General features: G+C 46.4%; 1 protein-coding gene across 1 annotated transcript in view; it reads right to left on the bottom strand.

Moving 5' to 3' along the window:
- The window catches only part of LOC149445314 (uncharacterized), a 117,302-nt gene that overhangs the window by 59,167 nt on the left and 36,513 nt on the right, over nt 1-21,622 (bottom strand). The window contains exons 8-10 of the mRNA XM_089653900.1: nt 15,602-15,769; nt 13,868-14,047; nt 11,010-11,616 (exon numbers count right to left, since the gene is read on the bottom strand). Of these exons, the coding sequence (XP_089510026.1) occupies nt 11,010-11,616; nt 13,868-14,047; nt 15,602-15,769 (955 nt within the window). The remainder of the gene's footprint in view (nt 1-11,009; nt 11,617-13,867; nt 14,048-15,601; nt 15,770-21,622) is intronic.

The following is a 21,622-nucleotide window of genomic DNA, read 5'->3' as shown; positions in this document are numbered from 1 at the left end:
GAGGCCGTACAGGGACCATGACAGACTCTGGACTTGGCAGCAGCATGAGGAGGCGGTATATAGGGGCCCATGGCAGATTAGGGGCCTGGCAGCAGCTATGTGAGGCCCGTTATCTTGCAGCACCCTATGTCAAAAAATTTAACACACCAGCAGTGTGAAGAGACCTGAAAGTGGCACATGGCAGCAGAGTGTGGCGATGGAGACAGCAGCAATGGGAGGCCGTACAGGGACCATGACAGACTCTGGACTTGGCAGCAGCATGAGGAGGCGGTATATAGGGGCCCATGGCAGATTAGGGGCCTGGCAGCAGCTATGTGAGGCCCGTTATCTTGCAGCACCCTATGTCAAAAAATTTAACACACCAGCAGTGTGAAGAGACCTGAAAGTGGCACATGGCAGCAGAGTGTGGCGATGGAGACAGCAGCAATGGGAGGCCGTACAGGGACCATGACAGACTCTGGACTTGGCAGCAGCATGAGGAGGCGGTATATAGGGGCCCATGGCAGATTAGGGGCCTGGCAGCAGCTATGTGAGGCCCGTAATCTGCCTGCACCCTATGTCAAAAAATTTAACACACCAGCAGTGTGAAGAGACCTGAAAGTGGCACATGGCAGCAGAGTGTGGCGATGGAGACAGCAGCAATGGGAGGCCGTACAGGGACCATGACAGACTCTGGACTTGGCAGCAGCATGAGGAGGCGGTATATAGGGGCCCATGGCAGATTAGGGGCCTGGCAGCAGCTATGTGAGGCCCGTAATCTGCCTGCACCCTATGTCAAAAAATTTAACACACCAGCAGTGTGAAGAGACCTGAAAGTGGCACATGGCAGCAGAGTGTGGCGATGGAGACAGCAGCAATGGGAGGCCGTACAGGGACCCATGAGAGACTCTAGACTTGGCAGCAGCATGAGGAGGCGGTATATAGGGGCCCATGGCAGATTAGGGGCCTGGCAGCAGCTATGTGAGGCCCGTAATCTGCCTGCACCCTATGTCAAAAAATTTAACACACCAGCAGTGTGAAGAGACCTGAAAGTGGCACATGGCAGCAGAGTGTGGCGATGGAGACAGCAGCAATGGGAGGCCGTACAGGGACCATGACAGACTCTGGACTTGGCAGCAGCATGAGGAGGCGGTATATAGGGGCCCATGGCAGATTAGGGGCCTGGCAGCAGCTATGTGAGGCCCGTTATCTTGCAGCACCCTATGTCAAAAAATTTAACACACCAGCAGTGTGAAGAGACCTGAAAGTGGCACATGGCAGCAGAGTGTGGCGATGGAGACAGCAGCAATGGGAGGCCGTACAGGGACCATGACAGACTCTGGACTTGGCAGCAGCATGAGGAGGCGGTATATAGGGGCCCATGGCAGATTAGGGGCCTGGCAGCAGCTATGTGAGGCCCGTAATCTGCCTGCACCCTATGTCAAAAAATTTAACACACCAGCAGTGTGAAGAGACCTGAAAGTGGCACATGGCAGCAGAGTGTGGCGATGGAGACAGCAGCAATGGGAGGCCGTACAGGGACCATGACAGACTCTGGACTTGGCAGCAGCATGAGGAGGCGGTATATAGGGGCCCATGGCAGATTAGGGGCCTGGCAGCAGCTATGTGAGGCCCGTAATCTGCCTGCACCCTATGTCAAAAAATTTAACACACCAGCAGTGTGAAGAGACCTGAAAGTGGCACATGGCAGCAGAGTGTGGCGATGGAGACAGCAGCAATGGGAGGCCGTACAGGGACCCATGAGAGACTCTAGACTTGGCAGCAGCATGAGGAGGCGGTATATAGGGGCCCATGGCAGATTAGGGGCCTGGCAGCAGCTATGTGAGGCCCGTAATCTGCCTGCACCCTATGTCAAAAAATTTAACACACCAGCAGTGTGAAGAGACCTGAAAGTGGCACATGGCAGCAGAGTGTGGCGATGGAGACAGCAGCAATGGGAGGCCGTACAGGGACCATGACAGACTCTGGACTTGGCAGCAGCATGAGGAGGCGGTATATAGGGGCCCATGGCAGATTAGGGGCCTGGCAGCAGCTATGTGAGGCCCGTAATCTGCCTGCACCCTATGTCAAAAAATTTAACACACCAGCAGTGTGAAGAGACCTGAAAGTGGCACATGGCAGCAGAGTGTGGCGATGGAGACAGCAGCAATGGGAGGCCGTACAGGGACCCATGAGAGACTCTAGACTTGGCAGCAGCATGAGGAGGCGGTATATAGGGGCCCATGGCAGATTAGGGGCCTGGCAGCAGCTATGTGAGGCCCGTAATCTGCCTGCACCCTATGTCAAAAAATTTAACACACCAGCAGTGTGAAGAGACCTGAAAGTGGCACATGGCAGCAGAGTGTGGCGATGGAGACAGCAGCAATGGGAGGCCGTACAGGGACCCATGAGAGACTCTGGACCTGGCAGCAGCAGGAGGAGGCGGTATATAGGGGCCTATGGCAGATTAGGGGCCTGGCAGCAGCTATAGGAGGCCCGTAATCTGCCAGCACCCTATGTCAAAAAATTCAACACACCAGCAGTGTGAGGAGACCTGAAAGTGGCACATGTTTGAGGCATGATTCATGGCGGATTTAGTCAGTTGTGTCAGGAACTGGTGGTTTGAAATCCAGACTAATCCACGCCTGATTCATTTTCACAAACGTGAGTCTCTCCACACTTTGGGTGGACAGTCGTGTCCTCCGCGGAGTTACAATACCTCCTGCCGCACTAAACACGCGCTCCGATGCCACGCTACTGGCCGGGCATGACAGCCTTTCAAGGGCAAATTCAGCTAGTTGGGGCCAAAGGTCAAGTTTCGTTGCCCAGTAGTCAAGGGGATTGTCTACCTCGGTTGGCAGGGTGCTGTCCAAGTAGGCCCAAGCCTGTTGTTTGAGCTCCTGCTCCAGGTCCACCTGATGCTGCTGCTGCTGCTGCGGCTGGTTAGTAGTTTCCTCACTGCGCTGGTGAAGAAAGCTACTCATCATCGACTGCAGACTGAGGCAGCCGCTGCTGGTGGAGCTGCCACTGCTCCTACCACCCCACCCCTCCCCTGCTGCCATGCCAGCGGAACGCGAGCGCACAGGGCCCACAGTGTCTGAGGATGGACGTTGGCGCACAAAGGCAGAGACCAACTGACTACATAGGTGGTTTTTATAGTACGTAATTTTGGCCTCCCTCTCAGCAGGTGTGAAAAAGGCCACCATTTTGGACCGGTAGCGAGGGTCCAACAAGGTGGACAGCCAAAAGTCATCCCTCTGTCTGATGGTTATTATTCGGCTGTCGCTACGCAAGCAACCGAGCATGCTATGGGCCATTTGTGCCAAGGAATGCGAGGGACTCCCTGCCTCCATCTCCACAGCATACTGCCACGGTGCGTCTGGGTCCTCTGTCTCCTCCTCCTCCTCCTCTACCAGATGCTCCTGCTCCTCCACTCCTGTCCGCTGAGTGGAAAAACCACCCATTTCACTCAATAATTCCTGAGCACAAATGTCCTCCTCTACCTCCTCCTCTTCTTCCTGTCCTGCCCCCACAGGGGTCATGTGGCGTTGAGATCTGTGCGCCACGTCTACCGCACCCTGACCAGCCATTGTTAACAGCATTTGTTCCAGGACGTGCAACAGAGGAATGACGTCGTTCATCCCATAGTCCTGCCGACTCACGAATAGCGTGGCCTCCTCAAAGGGCCTGAGCAAGCGGCAGGTGTCACGCATGAGCTGCCAATGGCTGACATCTAAGTTACACAGGGGAGTACCTTTATCCGCTTGTAACATCAGGAAATCGGTGATGGCCTTTCGCTGCTCGTAAAGGCGGTCTAACATGTGTAGGGTTGAATTCCACCTTGTTGCAACGTCGCAGATCAGGCGATGCTGTGGAATTCCGTTCTGCCGCTGCAGCTCAATGAGGGTGTTCTTTGCGGTGTAGGAATGGCTGAAATGCATGCACAGTTTACGTGACATTTTAAGGATGTCTTGCAGTGGGATGGTGGATTTTAGGAACCGCTTGACAACCAGATTGAACACGTGAGCCATGCATGGCGCATGGCACAACCTTCCTTGACGCAGAGCAGACACCATGTTCTTTCCGTTGTCAGTCAACATGGTTCCGATTTTTAGTTTGCGCGGAGACAGCCATCTGTCGATTTCTCTGTTCATTACACTCAGCAGTTCCTCCCCTGTGTGACTACGTTCGCCAAGGCATACCAGGTGCAGCACAGCGTGACACCGTTGCGCCCTGCACATGTGATATGCCGGTCGGGTAATGGGACTTGGCACGGGGGTGGCGGCTGAGGACACGGCGGAAAAAGAGGTGGTAGAGGCGGACATGCTTGCTGGACCAAGGACGTGCAAACGTGGAGGCAAAAGCGTCGTGACCTGTCCAAGTTGCTGGTGCGGCTGTGCCGGCACCACGTTCACCCAGTGGGCCGTAAATGACATGTACTGTCCCTGACCGTAGTTACAGCTCCACACGTCGGCGCTGCCGTGCACTTTGGCAGAGACCGACATGCTCAAAGACTGGCCCACCATCTCTTCTACATGTGAATGCAGGGCTGGCACTGCCTTTTGGGCAAAGAAATGACGGCTTGGCACTCTCCACCGCGGCGCGGCACAAGCCATCATTTCTCGGAAAGGTGCTGAGTCCACCAGTTGGAAAGGGAGGGACTGCAGCACCAGCAACTTGGACAGGAGGACGTTCAGCTTTTGCACCGTCGGGTGCGTGCTCGCAAACTGTTGTCTCTTGGATACGGATTCCAAGAAAGACTGTTGACGGAATCCGAGAAGAGGAGTAGCAGGAGAAGGAGCATCTGAACGAGCGGAAGATGCCAATGAGCGACAACTCCCCTCAGCAGAGGTGTTGGAGCCTTGACTGGCTGATAGAGGGCGATTGACGACGTCGGGTGACGGAGCAAGTAACGGAGCGGGTGATGGAGCGGGGGCTGGGGCAGGCAGAACCGCCGTATGTTTATCACGGTTTTCCCAGGCCACCGAATGGTGACGCTGCATATGCTGACGCAACGCTGTAGTCCCAACATGGGCCCCCTGGCCACGCTTGCATTTCTGGCCACATAGTCGACATACGGCTACGTTTACTTCCTCGGGCGGCTTGAGGAAAAATTGCCACACCACCGAGTAGGAAACTTTGCCCCCGCTACTCTTCACTGGCTGACTGCTACTTCCTCCGTGCGCACCGGCACCACTACTGGCCGTGGTGGTAGGCTGCAGTGGAGCTGGTGCTCTACTCCGTGGACGTTTGGCTCCACTGACACTGATGCGACCCTGCTGCTGTCTCCTGGGCAACCCACCGACTGTTTTGCTCGCTGCCAAGCTGCCACCCTCTTCTCCTGATGATGCGGAAGAAATTGCCTGATGACGACGAGGCTGCCAAGTGCGATCAACCTCCTCATCATCAAGTAGGGTCTCCGCCTCACTACTAGCCCCCTCGGCTGCGTCTGGGTCAGGAGACAGACCTGTCTCTAGACCGGCTACCGAGCCACTCTCCTCGCCAGTACTTGTTCGCTTGGCTGCTGAAAAGGCCGATGTCTCCCCCCGTTCCTGACCGCCCTCTGTTAGCTCTTCCTCACTGTACAGTGGGGCTGAGCCCACAGCATGCGATACTTCGCTTGGTGAGGGAACAGCAAAGGACAGGGGCAGGTAGAGGACACGTGATTTCAGTGGGCTTGGTCCCGGGCCATGCCAACTAACGGTTGTGTCTGACGTACCCACCGACCGTTGGCTGTAGGTGTCAGAGGTGACCTGGGAAGAGGAAGACGACCGAGCCAACCAATCAATGACGGCAGGGTTGTCGGTGGAGACACGACCGCTGGATGACACCGGGAGCACTGGCCTCTGGCTGCGAATACTGCTGCCTCGACCCCTTCCTCTGCTGCCACGTCTGCTCGCTCCTAAAACATTGCCTCCTCTGCCACTCCTCTGCATGTTGTCTGACATACTATTTAATTCAACGATTAGGTGTCCCTGAGTAACAATTCTCTGGCACTCAGTAACAATTCTGTCTGTCCCTGAGTATGAATTCTGTGGCCCTGAGTAACAATTGTGTGTCTGTGCAAGTAACAATTCTGTGTCTGTGCAAGTAACAATTTTGTGTCTGTGAGAGTAACAATTCTCTGGCACTCAGTAACAATTCTGTCTGTCCCTGAGTAACAATTCTCTGGCACTCAGTAACAATTCTGTCTGTCCCTGAGTAACAATTCTGTCTGTCCCTGAGTATGAATTCTGTGGCCCTGAGTAAGAATTCTCTGGCACTCAGTAACAATTCTGTCTGTCCCTGAGTATGAATTCTGTGGCCCTGAGTAACAATTGTGTGTCTGTGCAAGTAACAATTCTGTGTCTGTGCAAGTAACAATTTTGTGTCTGTGAGAGTAACAATTCTCTGGCACTCAGTAACAATTCTGTCTGTCCCTGAGTAACAATTCTCTGGCACTCAGTAACAATTCTGTCTGTCCCTGAGTATGAATTCTGTGGCCCTGAGTAACAATTCTGTCTCTGTGCGAGTAACAATTCTGTGTCTGTGCAAGTAACAATTTTGTGTCTGTGAGAGTAACAATTCTCTGGCACTCAGTAACAATTCTGTCTGTCCCTGAGTAACAATTCTCTGGCACTCAGTAACAATTCTGTCTGTCCCTGAGTAACAATTCTCTGGCACTCAGTAACAATTCTGTCTGTCCCTGAGTAACAATTCTCTGGCACTCAGTAACAATTGTGTGTCTGTGCAAGTAACAATTCTGTGTCTGTGCAAGTAACAATTTTGTGTCTGTGAGAGTAACAATTCTCTGGCACTCAGTAACAATTCTGTCTGTCCCTGAGTAACAATTCTCTGGCACTCAGTAACAATTCTGTCTGTCCCTGAGTATGAATTCTGTGGCCCTGAGTAACAATTCTGTCTCTGTGCGAGTAACAATTCTGTGTCTGTGCAAGTAACAATTTTGTGTCTGTGAGAGTAACAATTCTCTGGCACTCAGTAACAATTCTGTCTGTCCCTGAGTAACAATTCTATGGCACTCAGTAACAATTCTGTCTTCCCTGAGTAACAATTCTCTGGCACTCAGTAACAATTCTGTCTGTCCCTGAGTATGAATTCTGTGGCCCTGAGTAACAATTCTGTCTCTGTGCGAGTAACAATTCTGTGTCTGTGCAAGTAACAATTTTGTGTCTGTGAGAGTAACAATTCTCTGGCACTCAGTAACAATTCTGTCTGTCCCTGAGTAACAATTCTCTGGCACTCAGTAACAATTCTGTCTGTCCCTGAGTATGAATTCTGTGGCCCTGAGTAACAATTGTGTGTCTGTGCAAGTAACAATTCTGTGTCTGTGCAAGTAACAATTTTGTGTCTGTGAGAGTAACAATTCTCTGGCACTCAGTAACAATTCTGTCTGTCCCTGAGTAACAATTCTCTGGCACTCAGTAACAATTCTGTCTGTCCCTGAGTATGAATTCTGTGGCCCTGAGTAACAATTCTGTCTCTGTGCGAGTAACAATTCTGTGTCTGTGCAAGTAACAATTTTGTGTCTGTGAGAGTAACAATTCTCTGGCACTCAGTAACAATTCTGTCTGTCCCTGAGTAACAATTCTCTGGCACTCAGTAACAATTCTGTCTGTCCCTGAGTAACAATTCTCTGGCACTCAGTAACAATTCTGTCTGTCCCTGAGTATGAATTCTGTGGCCCTGAGTAACAATTGTGTGTCTGTGCAAGTAACAATTCTGTGTCTGTGCAAGTAACAATTTTGTGTCTGTGAGAGTAACAATTCTCTGGCACTCAGTAACAATTCTGTCTGTCCCTGAGTAACAATTCTCTGGCACTCAGTAACAATTCTGTCTGTCCCTGAGTATGAATTCTGTGGCCCTGAGTAACAATTCTGTCTCTGTGCGAGTAACAATTCTGTGTCTGTGCAAGTAACAATTTTGTGTCTGTGAGAGTAACAATTCTCTGGCACTCAGTAACAATTCTGTCTGTCCCTGAGTAACAATTCTCTGGCACTCAGTAACAATTCTGTCTGTCCCTGAGTAACAATTCTCTGGCACTCAGTAACAATTCTGTCTGTCCCTGAGTAACAATTCTCTGGCACTCAGTAACAATTGTGTGTCTGTGCAAGTAACAATTCTGTGTCTGTGCAAGTAACAATTTTGTGTCTGTGAGAGTAACAATTCTCTGGCACTCAGTAACAATTCTGTCTGTCCCTGAGTAACAATTCTCTGGCACTCAGTAACAATTCTGTCTGTCCCTGAGTATGAATTCTGTGGCCCTGAGTAACAATTGTGTGTCTGTGCAAGTAACAATTCTGTGTCTGTGCAAGTAACAATTTTGTGTCTGTGAGAGTAACAATTCTCTGGCACTCAGTAACAATTCTGTCTGTCCCTGAGTAACAATTCTCTGGCACTCAGTAACAATTCTGTCTGTCCCTGAGTAACAATTCTGTCTGTCCCTGAGTATGAATTCTGTGGCCCTGAGTAAGAATTCTCTGGCACTCAGTAACAATTCTGTCTGTCCCTGAGTATGAATTCTGTGGCCCTGAGTAACAATTGTGTGTCTGTGCAAGTAACAATTCTGTGTCTGTGCAAGTAACAATTTTGTGTCTGTGAGAGTAACAATTCTCTGGCACTCAGTAACAATTCTGTCTGTCCCTGAGTAACAATTCTCTGGCACTCAGTAACAATTCTGTCTGTCCCTGAGTATGAATTCTGTGGCCCTGAGTAACAATTCTGTCTCTGTGCGAGTAACAATTCTGTGTCTGTGCAAGTAACAATTTTGTGTCTGTGAGAGTAACAATTCTCTGGCACTCAGTAACAATTCTGTCTGTCCCTGAGTAAGAATTCTCTGGCACTCAGTAACAATTCTGTCTGTCCCTGAGTAACAATTCTCTGGCACTCAGTAACAATTCTGTCTGTCCCTGAGTAACAATTCTGTCTGTCCCTGAGTATGAATTCTGTGGCCCTGAGTAAGAATTCTCTGGCACTCAGTAACAATTCTGTCTGTCCCTGAGTATGAATTCTGTGGCCCTGAGTAACAATTGTGTGTCTGTGCAAGTAACAATTCTGTGTCTGTGCAAGTAACAATTTTGTGTCTGTGAGAGTAACAATTCTCTGGCACTCAGTAACAATTCTGTCTGTCCCTGAGTAACAATTCTCTGGCACTCAGTAACAATTCTGTCTGTCCCTGAGTAACAATTCTCTGGCACTCAGTAACAATTCTGTCTGTCCCTGAGTAACAATTCTGTCTGTCCCTGAGAATGAATTCTGTGGCCCTGAGTAAGAATTCTCTGGCACTCAGTAACAATTCTGTCTGTCCCTGAGTAACAATTCTCTGGCACTCAGTAACAATTCTGTCTGTCCCTGAGTAAAAATTCTGTGGCCCTAATAACGTTTCTGTGGCCCTAAGTAACAATTCTCTGGCACTGAGTAACAATTCTGTCTGTCCCTGAGTATGAATTCTGTGGCCCTAACTAGCGTTTCTTTGTCCCTAAATAACGATTCTGTGGCCCTCATTAACAAGTCTGTGTCCCTGAGTAATGGTTCTCTGTCCCTAAGTAACTTCTCTCTGTCCCCAATTCTCGTTTCTGTGGCCCTAACTCTGTCCCTGTCCCTAGTACAGAGCGGTCTGCCTCTGTTCAATGACTGCAGGCAAATGAAGATTTCCAAAATGGCCGCTATATATACCTCGACCATTACACAGTGCTGGCTGGCTGGCTGCTGATTGGCTGATGCGATCACATGTCGTTGAGGAATGCATTATGGGGCAGCGCGCCTTGTCTGCGCGCCTTCCCCGACATCCCCGCTCCGTCGCCGCACATGTCAGCCGCCATTTTCGGAAAAATTTCGATTCGCGCGTCCGAATTAGGCTGTTTTTCGGATTCGGCACGAATCGAAATTTTTCCGAAATTCGACTCGAATTCCACTTCGGATACTTCGATTCGCTCATCTCTAGTTATAGCATTTACAAATGGCGGGAAAGATACTGGGATTTTTAGGGTTTTTTTTATACTAATAATGGCGGCGATCAGCGAATTATGGCAGCGACCAGCGACTTATGGCGGGACTGCGGCGGACATTCTGACATTGGGGGGTACTGACTTGGGGTCACTGACATCCCCAAAAACACTAATACAGTTATCAGTGCAAAAAAAAAAACACTGACACTGTACTAATGGCAATGGGGAGGAAGGGGTTAACTTTATTTTGCAGGGAAGGGTTATAGGAGTGAGGGGAGTGTTTTACTAGGGGGCGGGGGGGGTGTACTGAGCGGGACAAGGCTGATCGAGAAAGAGAAACTGTTCTTTCTCGATCAGCTCATCCTCGAGCTGACAGGGAAGTGACAGACAGCACAGCTACTGCAGCTGTGCTGTCTGTCACTGTTTGCCGCCAATCGCCGGGACATAGCTGCTAAGGAGCGGCTGTGACCCGGCGACTGACATCTGCGGCGGTGATCCGCGGGACAGATAGGGCGGCAGCACGCCTCGTGCGCACCCCCTATTTGTTTACAAAACACATGTTTTAAAACGTGGTTTTGCCTGCAAGTGCCGCCCTGCCGCCGTATATGTACAGTGGCTGGGCGGCATGTAGTTAATAGAAGGGTTATGCCCACTTTTGCATTACTTTCGGTACAGTAATGTATATATAAAATATGAGTAGTATGAACAAGACCTTGTTAGGTCGGAACATCTCTTTTAATGTGAACTGTTGTTTTTACACATTTTTTTGCCAAGTTGTTTTTAAAAATGTGAATTTAAATTTTGGTTGTTCTGCATATCTTACTGCCTACCTCCCTCATGTACTTGAACTTTATTTTTCTATGATTGTATTTTATAATACTGCTCACTACTATTGTGCCTTTTTTTAAATGTATATTATACCTCATGAAGTTGTGCTGTTTTTGTTGCCTCAATAAAAAGTTTGTAAACAAAAAAAATTGTGAATTTAACTGACAGGTGATGATCCACCTTTTTCTGGGTAATATGTGAGTCCCAGCATTTTCCATTTTGCACGTGTATAATTCATATCATATATCACAGACTTACCTATGTGATTTTGAACACCATCTTGATCGGAGTCATATATAAAGTATCGATCTTTGAATCCACTTATCAAATATCCTTCGGAGTCATAGACACATCTATGTCCAGCCATATAGGGATTGGGGAGAGTCAACTGGAAAGTTGTCCCATTGCCTTGTACCCGTCTCAATGTCTTAACCAGATCAGCGCTGGAGGATGGAAGGATCTCAGGAATCAAATTAAAGTCTTTAGCAGCCTGGGATTTCAGGCATGGACAAGATGGCAGCCCAACATCCCATACAGAACTATCAGGCTCTGAGTAATACCACCTCCAGCACTTTCTGTGGTAGTTCGTCTTATTTATATTAATGGGGGAGTCCAGCTGATAGGCCCACAGTCCAGTCCTGTTAGTGTTTCCTAAAACCTTGTGAAGCCGGTATCGTCCCGCAAGCCCGTACGTATTGTTCTTCATTGCTTGTGGATCATTGTAGTAGATACCTTCCCCATTTGTGTACCCAACCAGGGCTCTATGATATACTCGCTGACCAGGACTCCATGACATATTGTAATATTTCATTAATGCAAAAGACTGTGTCCCGTCTGTCGTCAGTATACACTGGAAGGTGTTAGTCTGTATTTATTGAGGGAAATCATGGAAACAAAGTTAGAAACAATATTTCATTTCTTTTAAAGAATTCATATTTTTAACACATTCTTAAAAAAAAAAAAGTTAGCAATTAAAAGAAAATAAAAACTAAAAGTCCTATCTAAGAGTGCATATTACAGCTTGTAAAAAAAGCTCTGAGGAAGAAGGCATAGCCTTCGAAACGCGTCAGCTATACTGAGTGTCTACCCCATGATGGGATTCGCGCTGGCTTCTTATCTTTGAAGTCCCTTTGAGGACTACATGCCTGATTTTATTCGCTGTTTGTGAGTACCTATCTCTTATTAATAAATTCTGTTACTGAGGTAATGCGCAAGGTTGGTGCGCTTCTTGTTTTTTGTTTCACTTTGCAGTATCGATCGGGCTTCCCCAGCCCTGTTTTGGAGCTGCACAACCTTGAAATATACTGGTGGTCTCTTGCTCTGGTGTTGGTTCCATCTATTTGCCACCGGTCTGGGCCCTAGAGCGCAGGAGAAATCGCAGCTGGTCTACTTATCTATGTAAAACATGAAAAATCAGTGCCTATATTGTTTGAAATCGAGTAATACAATGTCTTATCCTGCTCTGCACTGATGGAAACGCGGAGGTTGATCTGATGACAGCCTAAAGATTTACTGCTGCTCAGGGGCTTTGGGCTTCAGCAAAGTAACAGCCTCCGGCAAGAAGAAACAGAAACAATGCTGGAGGCAACATTATTTTTTATTGGGTTGTTAAGGGCAAAGTTCTACTTTAAGTCTCTTTTTTGGCTACAGAGAAGTAACAGCATTTACTTTATGGTGGAGGCTCTTAAGCAGGGCTTTACTTTTAAATGTTAACATAGGTGACAGGTTCCCTTTAAAGCTTATCTAAACTCAAAAGAAAAATGTAATAAATTGCAGCTTACAGATCCTTTATTGTGGTGACTGCATTAGTTTTCTTTTTTAGGGGGTTTTCCTTTATTTTCACATGCTGACCCAGCCAATAAGTGTGTTATGTTTAAAGTTCCTTTAACAGACCAAGATGTCCAACAAAAGTGGCAGTTAGAGGGTTAAAGTAGAAGTTCGAGCTAATACTATCTAACCTAAAACCTGCTCCCACCCCCATTCTAAGCACTATACCTACTATATCTTGTAAATGCAAGATTCTTTTACCTATTCTCAGGGCGCTCCGGTCCCGTCACATGATCGGCTCCTAGCCCCCTCTTCAGGAGAGAGGAGGACAGTGGATGCCCCTTAGAATGTCTTTCGGTAACAGCACCACCCAGGCACTGTAGCCATTGTCACCGCTCTTTCGTCTCCCTGAAGCCGGCTGCTGGGGAGATCATGTAACCGGACCAGAACACCCTTGGATTAGATAAGTATAGATAGCTTTCCTTTACAGGATAGTTAGTATAGGGCTTAGAATAGGGGTAGGAGCAGGTTTAAGCTTAGATAGTATTACCCCAAACTTCTAAAGACAAACCATTTACAACTGGCAGGTGTGCTTTCAATGATCAGCTTTTATTTATTCATGTAAAACCTTTATCTCAAAATGAAAAAGTAATAGAAAATATATACTATATAACCATATATACTGTAGACTTGGAAGAATTAATTAACAAATCTGTCAACTATCTTTTGGACATAAATATTTATTAAAGCAAAAATAGGAAAATAAAAATTAAAGCCCAATGCATGATTACCCTCCATGCTGAACCTATGGCACCAAGCTGGCAATCACCTTACCATTCTGTCTACTGTTAACCAATAAAAGGAACCATTTCATCTGGACCCACTTACCCAGACCCAGTGGTCGGAAAGGTGGTGGGGTTGGTTTGGTTTTATCCCCACTCAGCACCTTTCAAGTCCTCCCTAACCCTCCCTCTCCTTCTCTACTCTTCCAGCCAGTCCATCCCCAACAGTTACTACCTTTTGGACCACTAGCCCCTCCCTCCTAGATTGTAAGCTCCAAGGATCAGGTCCCTCCTATCCCTCTTGTATTGAACTGTATTGTTGCTGTATTGTCTCCCATTATACTGTAAAGCGCTGAGCAAACTGTTGGCGCTATATAAATCCTGTATAATAATAATATTAATAATAATTTCACCCATGGTCATTGCTTTGTGCATTGTCTTAATGGAAGTGCTTCTGAGTTGTAGGGTAAGTGCTACTATGTCTTCTTCTCCATAATCTTAATGGCTTCACTAATGTTCAAACATGAGAACATATTTGTTACAATTTTATAGACAGTGGTCCTTTACCTCGTTGAGTGTTACTTTCTGAAAAGAAACTGGCAGCACTTGGTCCCATGTTATTTTCAGGATCCATTTTGAAGTAAACTTGGAGGAGATATTCTTACAGAAGTACCTGTTCACTTCCTCATTGGTTCTGTTGAATATTATCTGTGTGTAAATGTCTTTCTGATCTTTCTCCGAATATATCTGAAATGTAATGTTTTATCACATTTAAAAGACTTTTCACTGCACAAAATATGATGTGTGATGATACACAGATTTGGTAATTCTGCCAATTCTGGATGAGGATGAAGCCAAAAAGATTTAAACCACCAAGTAGGTAGAGTCCTTTGGGTTGCGTTCCTATTCTTTTGGAGAAAATTATAATAAGCAGCTGAAGAAGAGGTACATAAAGATTGCATTACCCTCATTATTTCCAATAAGTGGACAGTCTGAAGTGCCACTGCTGTATAATTTGAGCCTAGGTTCACAATATTGGTGGTCGTGCGGCCCACGTTTGCTCAAGCATGGCAGCCCATTCATTTGAATGGGATGCTGTGCTTACATTTCCCGCAAGGAAAAAGGAGCATGCACCTTTTTAAAAATGCAGCCACAGGGAAACCAGATGGTCTTTTTGACCCAGAATGAATGGCAGCCTCGGATGTCTCTTAGGGCTGCGGGTGGCTGGGGGTGCGAGAACAGGTGGGATTCCTAGACCCGCAACCAGCCCGCAGAGTGTGGGCAAGTGTGAACCTAACCTAAGACTCTCCTCCTCCCCTCTACTGTAAAGAAATTACAATGTGGGCAGCTTTACTCAACAAACCCTTCCTTTCCTTCCCTCCATCCCCTAAGTTTCCTGATGAGCAAGGTGTAATATGGGGAGAGTAGGATCACCAGCCAGGCCCTTGTAAAAGTAAACAGTTTTTATTGGTTTCTTAAAAAACAAGTAAACAAAACAGCTTTCTTCATCAAAGTAAAGGCAAGCAGTCCATAATTCTGGTATACTTAACTACTTGCCGATCACCCTATAGCAGTTTTACTGCTACAGGGTGATTGCTCTGTGCAGAATCACTTATATATACATGAGTCTGCATTTCCGAGTTGAGGGCACGTGCACCATCCTACCCATGCTGTCATTGGTTCCTGTACATGTAAATCACTGGGTCCCGGCCAGCAATTCATGGCCAGGACCCAGCGATCAGTGGAGCAACTGACAGTCAATAGATCTGTGAGTGTAAACAACACAGATCTCTCTCCTATCAACGGGTATGTGCTGGTTTTTAATTCTCCAGAAAGCAGGGAGATAAAAACCAGCACGTCTCCTAGTAAAACTCCACAAAGTACACACTAATAACACTCCCTAACACTCACTTAACCCTTTGATTGCCTCATATGTTAACCTTTTTCTGCCCAGTGTCATTAGTACAGTGTCAGTGCTTTTTATTAGCACCTATCACTGTATTAGTGTCACTGAAGATGTCAATGGCAGTTAGTTCCCACCCAGTGTCAGTTAGTCAGAATGCGCAATGTACTATCGCAGCCGCTGGAGTGTACTCCACTCCATCTCACTGACAGTTGCTGACTCCTTCCTGCTCTTCAGGCCTCCCGTGCGGGGGGGGGGGTACCTTTTCACGGTCAAAGTCTCTGTAATCAGGGTTGGAGACTCTTTCTCATTCATTTTTGGAAACTCTTTTGAAAACTGAATGTGGGTGAGACTATGGTGACCATATTAATTGCAATCACCTAGATCAAAACACATACCTGGTACCAAAGTGCCCCATCTCCTAATGTGAGATCTGCATCATCCCAGAAGACAGCGAGCATGGCCACCTTCTCATCTCCCCAAAATTTTTTATCAAAGGGATTGGGGAACAAATATTTTTCATTGATATTCCAAAGTTGAAACTGGATCAGTCCATTATCTGAAAACTAACACAGAAACACCACAATGAATCCTGGAATTTTATAACTACATGATTTGCGCTGTAAAACATGTAATATAGTAATAATATTTGTAGTAATATTTCTAGCAGTAGTAGCAGCAGTATCAATAAACTGAATGTTGTATAGTAACAGTATAACCAGTAAAATTAGTAACTGTAAGGGCAGAAATACAGTAAGGCAGTCCCCGAGTTATAAACATCCAACTTACAAAGGACTCATACTTAAGAACAGAGGCAAATTGACAGCATGCAGGTCCCAGAAACCACCGGGCAGCCTTTTTGCTGCTCACCGCATGCTGCCTACTGCACCTACTGTCTGGCTGACCTGTCAGCAATCCAACATCACTGCATGGCAGTAAACCCTTCCCTATACTTTCCAAAACTTAAACATTTTTGGCTGGAGTTACACTTAAAAAATGTACCTGTTCCAACTTACATACAAATTCAACTTAACAACAAACCTACAGAACCTATATTATTCATAACCCAGGGACTGCCTGTATGTTGCTAAGGCTATTTTAGTATTTTTTTTTATTAGCATAAATATATGGAATGCAGCATTTTGGTTACCATGTATTGATTTTAGCAGCTAGGCTTCCCCTGCTTCATATGCTAATGAACTTGTTTGACTGGTTCATGGAGCTCATGGAACAAGAAGTGATGTTTGCAGGAAGTAGGGGGAGGGAATAAAGGATTTGAACTCCTTTATTTGTGCTGAAAACAAAGAATAGTAGTGTTGGAGGACTCAGAGAAGTAAGGTGCTGTCTGGAAGTGATCCTGCATAAAGGGAAGATGATTCTATTATAAAGAAAGATTGAAAATAGGATCTTTACCTGAGGATGACACTAAATCTGCAACCTACAACAAGTAACTGTTTAGTGTATCTCAATTCCTATTGCATACATTGTCCAAGCTCCTGTGTTAGGCAGGACAGATGACTTGTATGCATATTTTGTAATGCATATTTTGTAATACTCTGTATGCAGGGCTGCCGTTAGAAACCACGGGGCCCCATACAGCCAACCTGAAAGGGCACCCTTCAAAAAAAAAAAAACAGTTTACTATGCTTCAGTTATGAATGAACACAGTGAGTGATCGGTACCGATCACTCATTGCGTTCATTCAGGAAAAGAAGGGGTTGGTTAATGTGACATAATTATCGGACCCTTCCCCCCACTATCCATCCTGAAGGATCCTATTGTGTGCTTGCAGCTGCCGGTGGGAAGTAGAGGAGAGAAGTCGGCACTGTTGGGGCCCAGGCAGCTGAGTGAATCAGATGTGCACAGGGAGGATGATTGGCATAGAAGGCAGGGAGTGGGGCAATTTCTGGAACCGATCCCCTGTATGGCTCTCTCTGCTGCAGCTGAAAACCAGCAGGAGGGAGAGGAGACGAATCTATCTTGCATATGCTGCAGAGAGAGCCATAAAGGGGATCGGTTCCAGTAATTTCCCCCCGCGCCATGTCGATCACCCTCCCTGCCCACATTTGATTCACCCAACTGCCTGGGGCCCCCTGCTGGCTTGGGCCCCACACAGATGGACTATTGGTACCCTCTTATCCACAGCCCTATCTGTATGGCATGCATTTTCCTAGACTTGCAAGTAGTTTGTATGTACAGCATATTAATAAACCCCAGATGTTTTTATGCATCTTTGCTTTACCACAAAGTAACCTTAAAAGACAAAGCATATCAAGAAGGAACCAGATTGTCTTCCAATAAATGACTGTGAAGTACAGCAGAGTCTTTCAAAACAGAAACTATTTAGATATATTTAGATATACTTGAAGTAGCTGCAGTAATCACAGTTCTAATAGTACCAATAATAGTAAAAGTAGCATTGCTGTATAACACACACAGACATAATAACTCTTTTTGTGCTGTTTCAGTCTTCCTTGTGGCACCCTATAGTTCCATAGCAAAGGCTGTCTAAGGAAGTCTAGATCATGGGCGGACTGACCATTTAGAAACTCGGGCACTGCCCGAGGGCCCGGGGTCAGTAAGGGGTCCCATGAGATGCCCCTGGTACCTTTTTCATAGGCTTTTTTGAGTTTGGGCAAGGACACAGGGGCCCCGTGATCCCCTATTGCCCGGGGGCCCCATGAGTTGTCAGTCCGCCCCTGGTCTAGATATAACGGAGTGAAAACACACTTCACCCCCAGGATGTCCTGGGAGAGGTCCAGTCTGGCCTGACCAGAAATCAGGGCCACTATTCATATATCTGCTTTAACCTGAAAATGACATCTTTCTCTGTCCCCATACAGAAGTATGCCTGAGAGTTATCCCTCATTGGTGTGGAATAAACAGTGTCAACACTAGGTTCCTCCATAATAGGGGTCCCAACTTTATTATAGAATGGTATTAGGATAACAGTCATACCAAATGATGACGATACAAGATTAGTGAACACGTTGAAGAAATCTTTATTAGAAAGAAGTTGGCAGTGCTCTGACAATGTGTGCTGACAATGTCCTGGCATTCCACAAGTTTAGGAATACTCACAGTCCAACATCTCATCAGGGGAGCTCATGGTGAGCTGACACAAGGCAACATTATCCTTTCCCATAGAGCTGATTCACACGTGTGTGGTGTGGATTGAAGCTCAGGTGTCAGGCTAATTAATACAGTAGTTGTTCACAGGTTCACGTCAGGTTTACATCAGGTTCAGGACAGGATTAGCTCAGGATTGTATCTTGTTCAGACATATGTGGTTTTGAAATGGTTCCCATAGAAGTCAATAGCCTGTAATCTGCATCTGAACCTGACCGCACTGCTCAGAAAACGGACATGACTGTTTTTAAAACCACACTGAATCCACACTGAAACTGCACCGCCAGTGCACTGGACATACAGTTGCAAGAAAAAGTATGTGAACCCCTTGGGATTATGTGGAGTTTTGCATGAATTGGGCATAAAATGTGCTCTGAACGTCATCTAAGTCACAACAATAGAAGAACACAGTCTGCTGAACATAATACTACACAAACATTAGGTGTTGCCATGGTTTAATTGCACATAACATGTAAACCTTCACAGTGCAGGGAGGAAAAAGTATGTGAGGCCCTAGCTTAATGACTTCTCCCAGAGCTAATTGGAGCCAGGAGTGAGCCAACCTTGACTCCAATCAGTGTGATGATATTGGATGTGTTGCTGACAGCTGTCCTGCCCTTAAAAAACACACACCTGTTTTGGGTTTACTGGTTTCAAGAAGCACTGTCTAATGTGAACCATGTCTCGCAGAAAAGAGCTCTCAGAAGACCTACGATCAAGAATTATTGACTTGCATGAAGCTGGAAAGGGTTACAAAAGTATCTCCAAAAGCCTTGATGTTCATGTGTCCACGGTAAGACAGACTTTCTACAAATGGAGAAAGTTTAGCACTGTTGCTACTCTCCCTAGGTGCGGTCGTCCTGTAAAAATGACTGCAAGAGCACAGCGCAGAATGCTGCATGAGGTAAAGAAGAATCCCAGAGTGTCAGCTAAAGACCTACAGAAATCTCTGGCACATGCTAACATTTTTGTTGACACATCTACAATAAGGAAAACATTAAAGAAGAATGGAGTACATGGGAGGACACCACGGAGGAAGCCATTGCTGTCCAAAAAGAATATTGCAGCACATTTGAAGTTTGCAAAAGAGCACCTGGATGTTCCACAGCACTTCTGGCAAAATATACTGTGGACAGATGAAACCAAGATTGAGATGTTTGGGAAGAACACACAACACTATGTGTAGAGAAAAAAAGGCACAGCACACCAACATCAAAACCTCATCTCCACTGTAAAAAATGGCGGAGGGAGCATCATGGTTTGGGGCTGCTTTGCTGCCTCAGTGCCTGGACGGATTGTTGTCATTGATGGGAAAATGAATTCCAGAGTTTATCAAGACATTTTGCAGGAAAACGTACGACCATCTGTCCGCCAACTGAAGCTCCGCAGAGGATGGGTGATGCAACAGGACAATGACCCAAAGCATACAAGTAATTCAACAAAACAATGGCTGCAACAGCACAGAATACGCCTTCTGGAGTGGCCCAGTCAGAGTCCTGACCTCAACCCGATTGAAATGCTGTGGCATGACCTTAAGAGAGCGATTAACACCAGACATCCCAAGAATATTGCTACACTGAAACAGTTTTGAGAAGAGGAGTGGTCCAAAATTACTCCAGATTGTTGTGCAGGTCTGATCGCAACTACAGGAAACGTTTGGTTGAGGTTATTGCTGCCAAAGGAGGGTCAACCAGTTATTAAGTCCAAAGGTTCACATACTTTTTCCTCCCTGCACTGTGAATATTTACATGTTATGTGCAATTAAACCATGGCAACATCTAATGTTTGTGTAGTATTATGTTCAGTAGACTGTGTTCTTCTATTGTTGTGATTTAGATGATGTTCAGAGCACACTTTATGCCCAATTCATGCAAAACTCCACGTAATCCCAAGGGGTTCACATAATTTTTCTTGCAACTGTATGTGAACAGGCACCATAGGAAGCAATATGTTTTCACATGTCATGCGGATTGGATGCGGTTTAAACCTCATTAATGTGAACGGACACTTAAGGTAGGGAGGATTACTCAGCTCTTTCAAATATACTGGAGGGTTATTGAACTCGGCACTATTTTCCTTGCTTCCTTATAGGTAAGACTGGAAGTGACACACGAGGGGCAGGGAGCTTAGTGGTACAGATGGGTATTTACTAACCTTAAGTGACCAACTACTCTGTTATTACTACTCAAAGTAGTACTACTGCTACCTGTTCCAGATTGGCACTGGAGGCTTGTAAATGGAACTTCACAATAGAAGCTCCCAACTGACAGTCTCTGGACCACCTCTACTGGCTCCTTTCAAAATTAGGGGGTGCTGGTCTATTCAATGTGCTTTTATATTACTAAAAAGTCAGAAACAGTTTGGAGAAACTTAATTTCCATGCAACAAGATACACAAAAATATACTTGTATAAAAGCTGTAAACTTCTCTTTCTGGTATGTGAAAACTGTTCTTGACATACATTATACTGCCAAAAGTATTAGAACGCCTGCGTCTCCACTCTAATTCATCCCAAAGGTGTTCTGTCGGGTTGAGGTCAGGACTCTGTGCAGGCCAGTCAAGTTCCTATACCCCAAACTCACTCCTCCATGTCTTTATGGACCTTGCTTTGTGCACTGGTGTGCAGTCATGTTGGAACAGGAAGGGGCCATCCCCAAACTGTTCCCACAAAGTTGGGAGCATGAAATTGTCCAAAATGTCTTGATATGCTGACACCTTAACAGTTCCCTTCACTGGAACTAACGGGCCAAGCCCAACCCCTGAAAAACAACCCCACACCATAATCCCCCTCCACCAAACTTTACACTTGGCACAATGCAGTCAGGCAAGTACCGTTCTCCTGGCAACTGCCAAACTCAGATATGTCCATCAGATTTCCAGACAGTGAAGTGTGATTCATCACTCCAGAGAACACGTGTCCACTGCTCTAAAGTCCAGTGGCGGTGTGCTTTACACCACTGCATCCGATGCTTTGCATTGCACTTGGTGATGTAAGGCTTGGATGCAGCTGCTCGGCCATGGAAACCCATTCCATGAAGCTCTCTATGCACTGTTGTTGTGCTAATCTAAAGGCCAAATGAAGTTTGGAGGTCTTTAGCTATTGACTCTGCAGACAGATGGCGACTTCTGTGCGCTTCAGCATGCGTTGACCCCGCTCTGTCATTATACGTGACCTACCATTTTGTGGCTGAGTTGCTGTTGTTCCCATTTGCTTCCACTTTGTTATAATCCCACTAACAGTTGATCGTGGAATATTTAGTAGCTAGGAAATGTCATGGATGGACTTATTG

The sequence above is a fragment of the Staurois parvus genome, unplaced genomic scaffold (assembly GCF_062004578.1).
Source record: "Staurois parvus isolate SC_StPar_1 unplaced genomic scaffold, SC_StPar_1.0 ptg000727l, whole genome shotgun sequence".
Taxonomy (NCBI): domain Eukaryota; kingdom Metazoa; phylum Chordata; class Amphibia; order Anura; family Ranidae; genus Staurois; species Staurois parvus.
This window is presented reverse-complemented; position numbering and strand designations above follow the sequence as displayed.